Source organism: Embiotoca jacksoni, unplaced genomic scaffold (genome assembly GCF_022577435.1).
Source record: "Embiotoca jacksoni isolate LCO1_2020_lvr unplaced genomic scaffold, fEmbJac1.0.p SCAF_36, whole genome shotgun sequence".
Classification (NCBI taxonomy): domain Eukaryota; kingdom Metazoa; phylum Chordata; class Actinopteri; family Embiotocidae; genus Embiotoca; species Embiotoca jacksoni.
Window position 1 is genome coordinate 2838872 of NW_027185388.1, and position 11044 is coordinate 2849915.

General features: G+C 43.5%; 1 protein-coding gene across 2 annotated transcripts in view; it reads right to left on the bottom strand.

Moving 5' to 3' along the window:
• Window positions 1–8923, bottom strand: part of grk4 (G protein-coupled receptor kinase 4) — a 43375-nt gene extending 34452 nt beyond the window's left edge. For both annotated transcript variants that reach the window (XM_069165983.1, XM_069165984.1), the window contains exon 1: window positions 8565–8923. In XM_069165983.1, coding sequence (XP_069022084.1) covers window positions 8565–8616 — 52 coding nt within the window. In that variant the 5' untranslated portion in view covers window positions 8617–8923. The remainder of the gene's footprint in view (window positions 1–8564) is intronic.
• Between the last annotated feature and the right edge of the window lie 2121 nt (window positions 8924–11044).

Genomic DNA, 11044 nt, shown 5'->3' on the forward strand with positions numbered 1-11044 from the left:
TTCGTGGAACCGCGTCATCGTTGTTGATAGAAGACAAAAGGTCTGTCGTTTATTAAGGAGGAGACGAGCGCCAAGCAGCACATCTGACACAAATGGAGAAAAAAAAGAAAATAATGGATTGGCTGTTTTTGAAAATCACAAGACAATCACACTTTCATTTACTTTGATATAATGTGCTGCATATTTTGTATTGTTGACAGGCCACCAGCCGTCTTTGTGTATTTTGTCGTTTCCTCCTTTTTCAAGTCGAACCGGTTCGACGTATTTAAAAAAAAAAAAAAAAAAAAAAAACTAGAATTGGGAACAGGGAGGGGAGGCCGAGGAGGGGGGGGGGGGGCAAAGAGAGACAGCAAGAATGTAAACAGAGTATTTCCATGAAGCTCTTGTTTGTATGTCTCCGACTGTCTGAAGTGAGCTATGACTTCATTAATGAATGCACATTCATGTGGGTCTCTGCTTTGTCTCCTCTGTGTTTTCACATGCTCGTAAGGCAGCGCAGCAAAATCGCAGCACCATCGCAGCACCATCGCAGCACCGTGGCAGATCTGCTCCTCTCCCTTTTCTCCTCTCATTCACCTCCAGACTGGAGGTGACACAGCAGACTGTGGCAGTAACTTCTCAGGACGACGACGACGACGACTCCTGCTGCAGCTTTCACAAATTAATTCTTTCAATTTATATTCATGTCAGTTCAAACAGAGTTCACAACTTATTTTACATCCAAGTGAAAACGTTACAGGAGAAATCCCGTTAAAAATATTGAACAATATGTCGAAACAACATTGACATTTTAGCATTTATGTCTGGAAACTAGAGCCCGACCGATTTATCGTTTGTCTGATTTTATCTGCCATTACGAGCCTAATGTAGGAAAAGATGCCTGCGATAACTTGTTTTTTTGTAATTTGTAGTAATTCATTGTTATTTTATTCCAAGTAAAGTTCACTGCTCCATTTTGGATGGTAAAATGTGTCATTGAACTGTAAAATATCCTGCCTCCATAACATGTCTTTGTGTTTAATAACCACATTTAGCAAAAAATATCAATATTTGAATCTTTTTAGGGACCAAATCGGCTGTCAGCTGAAATCCAGTGTCAGTTGGAGCCTCGTGGAAACAGGGGAAACTAAATCTAAACTGAAAAACACATCAATATCTCAGCCTTATGGTTACTGATAAGTCAGAAAAACAGCAGTACATCGATGGCAAAGATTTCTTTGCGATAGAACAGAAACGTTAAACTGTAAAATATTTAACCAAAAATAAAATATGGGTTGTTATAATTCAGAGATTTAGTATGTTGGACATTTGTGTGAAAACATTTATACAGGCCAAAATGGAATAGCATCAGCATCCTTTAAAAACTGCTCTAAAAGCCAAATAAATTGGAAAATGGAAATAAATTCAATAATTTTTTTTGCCACCTATTAATAAAAGATTGAGCAATTATTGTGGAAAATAACAATATTAGTTGATAATGGACACAACCGTTCGTTAAAGCCCCAAATTACTGTTTAGTTATTCTGCAAAATAAACACTGAAAGACTGAGAAAACAGTGTTACATTGTGAAAGTGCTTCTGTGCACCCACATTCAGAAAAATCAACCCTCATTCTGCGAAAATAAAAAGAAACAGCAGCGATGAAACACTCGTGAGGAGAGAACAGCATCACTGGCAACTTCCTCCGCTGTGTTTCCCAGCTTCTTCAGATGTTGTCGTGAACACGAGGGCTAGTGCAGCGCCGCCGCCGCCGCCTGCACAACTCATCTTCCCTTTCAAATCGCCATATGGGACGAAGCCGCTCGCCCATCTGATGAACACATGTCACACGCTGACACTCGCAATAACAGCCACGAGGCCAGAAGATCCAGCTCGGCTGCGAGAGTGACAGACCGAGAGAAGTCAGTATTTGCGTCTTTGCGCAATATGCTTCGGGGCGGTCGGCCTGCACACGTACACAAAGTGACTTCACGTGAGCGCGAGGAGGTTTAATCCCTTCAGCCGGAGCGTCATGAGCTGCATGAAGGTCAAAGATCTGTGTATTTTTACACATTACTCCGAAGCACAACAACAATTTCTTTCTCCCTCTAAAAACACTGATAATTCTGTTTACCGAGATATTTTTGGCAATCACGCCCTTCGTATTTGGTGCCAGGCCATGCCTCCCTTCTGGGTCGACCCTCCGCCCTGCAGCAGCAACATCGGTGGAGGTTACGGTCGGACGGCGTCAGTACTATCCCAAAAAACATGATTTAAATGGTAGGAAATGAGAGAGGGTCACGCATAGTTTAGGCCCATTGTAATGCGAGCATGCACACGCACATCGGCACAATGGAGCCGGGCCGTGATAGATGAATGGCCCGCTGCTCTCCCCCGTCGCTCTCTCCCCGTACAGTGTGTGATTGGCTGCCGTAGCACCCTGATAAGGGAAAAAACATTAGCTGCGAGTATCTGTGTTGCCTATTCAAAGCCAAAAAGGCCCGGTGTTTGCGTAAGGTAATCCATCTGTATACTCCCGCTGAAAGACACACATCAGCTGAGAGAGAGAGGAAGAGGGAAATATCAGCTCTCACATGCTTCGACTTCAGCCTCCTGCTGCCCTCCACATATAAACAGTTTTCATGTCTTGTTATGCCTTCATGAATTCTTTATGGCCAGACTCCCCCCCCCCTTTCCTCCCCCCTTCTCTTCCTCTCCATATGGCCCTTAAGAGAAACTGCAGGTCACGTGCAAAGCTGCGAACATCATTACAACATCTGAGTAAATTCCAGGACAACAAACGAAAAAGGTGGTGGCAGTGGGTGGATGGGGGTCAGGAGATTGGGGGAGGCTCACACGAGGTAGGACATGCAGTTTTTCACATGGACAAAAAAAAACAAAAAAAAGGGGGGAAAGCGCGCGCGCACACACACACACACACACACACACACACACACACACGTTGCAAATAAACATGCGCTCTTGCTCATTCCAGCAGCGTGCTGTGGTGTTTTGCAAGACCTTTCCTTCCTCTGCCTCGTCTCTCCCTGCTCCAGATAGTCCATTAAAACCGAGCCGAGACGGGCTTGAAAACTGACCCTTGTTTTCACAGTGTCTTGTGGAGGGAGGGGACGGGGGGGGTGGGGGGTGGGGGGGTGGGTAGGCGAGGGAACATGGTGAGACTAAACTTGAGCACTGACTTTGTGTGTGTGTGTGTGTGTGTGTGTAACTGGAAAGGTTAATCATCTATAAGTTATCTACAGCTGTCTCTCAGATGGAAGGGCCCGCTGGTTCATTTTCATGGCCGAGCTGGAGGAACGGGGGGGAAAACGCACAAAAGGCGGCTTCTCCGGCCGGCACCGCGAGCCCTTGAGCGTGGAACACGTAGCACATATTATACCTTGAAGATTATCTCTGATACGGCAACACAACAAGTTATAATTGAAGGGGAGGACCAAGGGCAGATGCCGAAATTGTGACTCTAGGAAAAACTGATAAAGCATGAAGGACCTTTGACTTTTAGTGCTTCCTTGGAAGACCTTGTAAATGCACTTTTACATTGTATGTTGCTAAAAGCAGATTGACAGGTGGCTTCTCATGGGGGGGAAAACGCCCATTTGATATTTAATAAGGCAGCTGGTACAACATCCTTATGATGCACATGGAGTGCTTCAAAAAGTCCGCTTGCCAAGAAAATGGCACTAATGAACATCCCAGTAGCCACCCGGCTAAGCGCCGCCGTCACTGCCATGCAGCAGCAGCAGCAGCAGCAGCAGAGGCGAGTATGCAACACGCCGCGTCTCGCTCTCCACACAGCCCATTTGTGGGTGTAATAACTGTAAAATGAGTACCCACATGAAGGGACAGTCACAAAGCAATGTGTTTTATGAGCCTCAGCTGGAGGAAACACCCCAGAGTGATGACAACAAGTGTTAGGCCAGCTAGTGACCGCAAGGCTAATAAAGCTACGCAAGGCTAACGTCACAGAGAAAGAAAAAAATAAATCAAATAAAAACCTCACAACCGAAAGGATGTGCTGTCCTGTAAATCTGCAGGGCGGCGCAGAGAGCACACGCATGTTGGTGACACCAGCAACAGAGGCGAGTCCACTTCCACCCGTTTTCTTGTCTGGAGAGATTAGTTGTATAAGCAGCATTCAAATTCTCGTGTTTGTTGAGGGAACGCGAGCAGACGGCCGACATTCCTCCGTTTTACGTGAAGACAGAATCGCAGCAGAAAAAAAAGATCTGGGGATCCCAGGAAGTGTGAAACACCTCTGAAGTTGAGTCAGAAAAAAAGGATGGAAATGTAAAGTGTTCATGTCCCTTGACAATACGACTTTCTATTAAAGGTCCAATATTCTACACTTTTTTGTAGTTTTATTTGAAGATATTTTTTTTTAGGGTTAAGTACCACAGAAAAATCTTCTCAATGTAGTTTCACATCTCTTTGGAGCGTACTGGAGTGAACATCTGACATCAGTATAAGTTTGTGACATCACAAACTTATGGAAGTCCAAATGGTTCAGTTGCTGAATACAGACTGTGTGCATTTCTCCGAGTGTTTGGACACTTTCAATGTATTTATACAGCACTTACACCTGTTTTATAGTAATAATAATAATAAAAAAAAGACAAGAAAATCAGAATTTATACAATACAGGACCTTTAAAGCATAATAACACTCAGCTACACAACCTGATTCTCCATTGCAGCCAAGTAACAACATATTTCTCTATAAAAAAAAAAAATAGCTTGAACCTTAAGAGCTGAGAGAAAAGTTCACAACACCTGCAATGACAATTTACCAGTTAATTATACTGAATATTTGGCCATTTTCTATAAAGCCTGAAACTAACATTTCCATTTTAAACCTACAGCAATTTTGTGGCATCAGTGTACGAGTTCACGGTGATAATTTCTAATTAGCAAATGTACAAAACTGACATTAGTGCATTACCAATGACGTCCAAGCTTAATTATGTTTTATTAGCCCAAAGAACAGTCAACATGTTTTTGAAACAGCAACTCAGATCTGCTAATTTACTAACAAAAACAAAAAAAAGTAGGTTATTAAATAATGAATGAATTCTAGCCATTCATTGTGAAACTAACTTCTTCTCAACAATGAAGAGCTTTCTTTCTCCCGCCGTACCTTTTAACACCGTTCTTTACAGCTACTATATTTATAACTCAGCTGAACGCAACGAGCAAACACCATCTCGGAGCAGGGCACTCTGGGAAATGTAGTCATATCTTGGACCGAGGCAACAACTTGCAAATTTATGGAGAGATTATGAAGCAGCTCCCCCCCCAAAAAAAACTACAACTCCCATGATCCTCGGCTTTACCTCGTTCTACTTCCTCTCTCGAAACCACATTGTTCCAGCATGCAGTAGGTGTTATGTTATGGCAGTTTATGACATGATCATATGATGTAAACAACTGCAAGAGGAATATAAAGTTTCCAGCTTGCGTCATAATTGAGTTGAGCTATAAACAACACATCAATCTGTATCAAACATCTTTTATACAAACCATCGTTTTATGCGAAGCTAATTTACAAAACCTCCCCGCAATTTGGTAATTAAAGGGCTCTGACATACAAATGTAAATGGGAGCAGGATATTTTACAGCTGAAGAGTAAACATCATTTTTTCTCAACACTCTTCACGCCGCCATCTGCTCCGCTACGATACGCTGCTCTGCCAACTCAGGTGCTGCAAAGTATTGTAAACAGTGGAGTCTGCAGGACAAACTACGATAACACTGTTTCCAAATGATCTCAAGTGCTTTCACCGAATTGTGTACATATATGTGTATATATATACCAATATCTTTCCACTAATATTATGGCTAGGTGTCATCGTCTACAGGTAAATGTTGAATATGGGGAGTTACCAATGTGACACAACAGTTAACACAATTAAAGATGAGATACTTTGGATGGTACAGCGAGGGAGACCACGTGGACGCATACTGCTATGTTCAAAATAGCTTTTGAATGCTTGGCTGAGCTTTTAAATCCACAAAACTGTGGGCTGCATCCACGCCAAAAAGTTATCCTCTTGGTTTTCTCACAAACACCATTCCCAAAACTTTTGGTGCCTCTGCAGCGACTTCCTGTGACAGAAGCAGACTCTCACCTACTGCAGTCTGAGAAAAAAATTTAAAAAAAAGCATTCCTGTAAATGTGGCACTTTTCACTTCTACGCTTTATAGTAAATGTATGTGTGAATTCCACAGCGGCGGGGGGGAGGTGGGGGTGGAGCGCGTGGGAGTGGTGTCATCTCTAACCACTTCCTTTGACGTGTGTCATTTCAACTGTGGCAGGCCGGGCACACCCTGTCATAACACGTCTCACCCTCCGGCCACCCAGTTTTACATGAACAGGTGCATAAAAGATGACTTTTCAGACGTTGCTTTTTTTTTTTTTTTTTTTTTTTTAAACCGTCGTTTTCAAGCCTCCAACGAACACGTAGCGTCACTTCTGAGATGAAGAAAACTGCCAACAAAACCTATAACTTTTGTGTCTTTACATTAATAGTTTGCCATTTCCCTTCTCCAAACAGTGAGGTCAGAGAAACATCTGACTTCGTGTCTTGCTCAAGGACACATCAGCAGAGCAGGGCGAACTCTTGCTGACTCAGCGGCTCGGGACGCAGCTCCTGCAGCTGGAAACGCCGTCTCCATGCACTCTTCTGCACGGGAGGCGACCGAAGAGAGACTCGTGGATAAAAGAAGACCGACATCTGATCCACAGAAGCATGTTTCTGTGCAGATGTGTGTATTTAAAGGTGGGGTTCAGTCTGCAAATGATGACACTGTCACGCTGACATAGTGGAAGGCTTTGGGAACACCCACCTCTGGAAACACAAACTAAATCAAATTACTCCCCTGTGCACCGTGAAAGGGACGAACTGGGAGCCATTAGGTGCATTAATCTGTGTGGTAATTAACAGTGAATGGTATAGTAGGCAGAAAAAATAACAAACAACACTGCCCTGTTTGTTCAACACTGTTTTTTGCAACGGAGCAGTCTCTCAAATCTTTCTTTCCAGCTAGATCCAAAACTGTAAAGCTGTAATGAGCAACTGGCTGGTATTTTGCTCAATAAACTGACGTAATCAATTGTGTGTCTAATGGCTAACCGATTAATCAATACACTCTGAAAGCACTGGAGGCTGTAATTAAGTAGATCATTGTGAACTTGGATCACACAGTCACATTTATTGCTGAAGGGGCCTTCTGGTGAATCCAAAAAGGATGATGGCAGGTACTGGTGGTGGTGGTGGTGGTGGTACTGGTGGTGGGTGGGAGGGAGGGGGGGGGCAGCCTGACGCCCTGCCAGTAGCCACTGCTGCTCTGAAATGGATCCACTGCTGCTGTGAACAATCCATTTCACAGCAGTGTTGGCGTTTTAGTTTCTAAATGGAAACGCACACTGAATATAATGTAAACCATAAGCAGGAGAAGGCCTCTGCACCCCCCCCCCCCCTCCTCCTCCTCTTCCTCCTCCTCTCAGATCCTTTTACATATGCTCCCAGTGACTTTAGCTGTCGGCTAAAATGGATCAACTTGCACAATATCCCTCTGAAAACCATCTGCTGGTGTCCAATCCGTTTGGAGGAGGAGGGGGGAAAAAAAAAAAAGTGTAAATCGTTGAGCAGTAATTACAAATGTTGTACCCCCCCTCCCTCCTCCCCCCTCCTCCTCCTCTGGCTGCTGATACACAGTGTTGCACACCCACCCTGCGCCCACTCACTGGCTACTAAAGTAGCCTCTCTGCTCTGCCATCTCCTGGAAAACGGATGGATAACTCCTCTCTCTTTTTTTTTTTTATCTCCCCCCACCACCTCCTCCAGGTGAGCTGCAGCGGGATCACCGGCCCACTGAGCAGTGAACACCCCGGGAGCTGCGAGCCTGGGCCAGGGCCGCCGGGGTAACATGGCCTTCCCCTGGTCTCCCCACTGCATCCGACCCCCCCCCCACCGCACTTCAACACTATTCCTTCCTCCTAATCAACAGCCAATGCAGCGACGTGCTCCTGCGTCAAACACCACACTTTCCCTTCCTAATTAGGCTTTAAACACACCACAATGACAGGTAAGACGGCGCTGAGGCGCACAGCCTCGCTGCGCAGCTCCTATTTTCCTCCAACACTCAACACCGCGGATCCCCATTAAATGCCGTTATGTCATCGTAAATATCCACTAAAAAAAAGCCAACTGGTGCTTGTGTGAATTTTTTTTTTTTTTTGCTCGACAGCCTCTAAAATGCAACGCTGCCATCTAAAAAGCGCGATGCTGCAAAACACTCCCTGCGTTGTTCCATCTCCAGCCTTGCGGGCCTAAAAGCGGTAACCTGCCCGGGTACACGTTTCCGCGGAATATGTTTTGTGTGTTTGCCTGGAGACAAAAGCACTGCGCAGGGATGGGAGACAAGAGAAAGCATCTAAATCCTTAAAGGAGGACATGCGAAAGCTCACGGGCTCGTCCGTGGCCATGTCGGAGAGGTGCGTTAAAGGGGGAGAAGGAAAAAAATACACAATTTAATTGATTCTTTGAGGCGTTCAGCTGAACTTACCTTCTCTTGCCTTCAGGAGAACCGTGTTGGCCACGATATTTTCAATCTCCATTGTCACAATGTGAATCCCGAGCAGTCGCGATACATTTCACTCAGCGGAAAAAAGACGGTTTTTCTGATCAAACGTGCCGACGACGGTGAGGCTGCTGCACGCGCACGGGGCGAACGCGGCACTGGCGCATAGTCTTTACTTTCCTAGTGGTCGTTGTTCCTCTCCATTGCAAGATGGGCTTTTTTTGTATTCTTATTATTATCAAACCCTACCTACGGAGCTCTATGATTGCGACGGGGCTTGTTAGCATTCACAGCCCCCCTCCCTTCCCTTCCCTCTCTGCCTGCCTTTCCTTCCTGCTTCGGCTCTCTCCTCCCTCCTCCTCTTCTTCCTCCTCCTCCTCCTCCTCCTCCTCGCCCCTCCTCTGCCAGCGAGAGTAGGAGGGATCAATTTACAACCACACACACATTCACACACAAGTGCATTCATACATGCATTTCCAGGGTTTATAGAAGTTATGGATGAACATTTTTACTGCGTGGCAGGTTTGGATTAAAAATGTGCTCGTGCGTGTGTGTGTTTTTTCTCCAAGTTTTTCCCTTTTCTCCTCTACCACACATAATGATGGAAATACCCCCCCCCCCTCCACCTCCACCCTCTCCATTTGTTCAACTCTCGTGTGCTTTTATCCCAACATGAATGCAAACAAGTCAACTTTTCCTCCGTGATTTCCTGGTACAGCTCACAGCTGTTGCATGTGCTGCCGGCTGATGTATTGTCAGGAAACACAAATGCCATCGGCCACAGGGGCCTGATATACAGACCTCTTATTGTGCGAACAATGGCCGAGGCTTTAAGTTGTTGCATTATACCGGGTCGTACAGCCTGGAGAATAGAGATAACGCTCTGGGTTTTCTCCTCCTTGCAGCCCAGCATCCCTCCAGGCTTTTCTAATCTGACTCTCTGATCTCTCCTGAAACCACAATGCTTTAGGTAGAACCATGTGTCTGCAAAAAAATAAATAACATTTAAAAAAAAAAGGGGATGATGCTGCTCACACTTTGAGATCATATGAAGTTTTGTGGTTAAAATCTGCACTTTAAATTGTTTATAGCTTCACGAGGGAGACGCCTGAGAAGGAACAATAATTTTTTTTTTAAAAAAGCGCTTTTGTGTTTGTGTTTCGCAACAAAGGTCATAAGACTGTTACAGAGGTGCCCTAATGTATATCTGGAACTGACAATCAATTAGCTCAAAGGTCAAAGGTCATTGACCGTTATCTCCATGCTTCATTCCCTTTGTGATCACAGAATGTGTCGGGGTCAGTCACGTGTTTTCTGATGTTACAGCATGAAGGAGAAAAATTACATCTTTGTATAACATAGTCTGACTGATGCTGGATTTTTGGGGCTCATGCTGATAACAATATTAAGAAGTAAAAAAAAAAAAAAAAAAAAAAAAAAAAATTATATGAATAAATTGAAGTGTTTATCAAACACTTGTGATGATAGATATGTGATGGAGGAAGGATATTTTACCGTTTAACTATAAAGTTTATTGTCTAAAATGACATTAATGTATCGAAACAGAATTGTACTGGGTATATATAAGTAACTATAAATACAAAATAAATAAACCACTTTCTAAATGGCCTAAGCATCTTTTTTTCCTGCATTATGTTCCATTAAAAACAAGTTTTCTTATTGGACAGTTTCATTGATGCCAATCTATCTGCGATAAGACAGTAGTGGCCGATAAAATCTGTCACATACGAAATCAATAATTTTTTTATGCAGTGCTGCTTGTCTGGAACATCAAACATCAAACTGGTTGACGGATTGAATCATATTTGGTCTGTATAGATTCAATGGCGCCACCTTGTGGTGATAACTCATAAAACACAGAAGGACATGACGTACAGGAGGCAAACAAAATGCTTTGATATTATGTCAGTTTTAGGAAATGCTTTGACAAAAATGAGCACATAAGTACATAGAAATTAGGATTTATACTATATATATATATATATATATATGTGTGTGGAAAATAAATCTTATTAGCACAGTGTAACCCTGTTACATTCACGTCTTACTTCGATCTAACTATCTATTAAACTAAACTAAACCACCCAAAAGTAAACACTGAAAAGCTGAAACTATTAGTAGGTTCATGATCCCAGTTTCATGACTGTTTAAGTCATTTTTTTAACAAACATTTCGTTACAGCTTGTCAGATGTGAGGATTTGATGCTTTTCCTTGTACATTTGATTTTTCAGTATATTTTCAGAATTAAGAAATAAGGAAATGAATGTACCACATGAACTACAACGTTCCTCTCTCTCTCTGCCGTCTTTCTCTACTGTTCACCCTAAGAAATAAAGTCTCAACACTGTACAATCACGTTACCATTAGGTTCATATTGTCCCACGTAGATAATATGAACCTCACTGTTTTCGTTAGAGTCCTAAATCACACGTCAGTGGTTTTC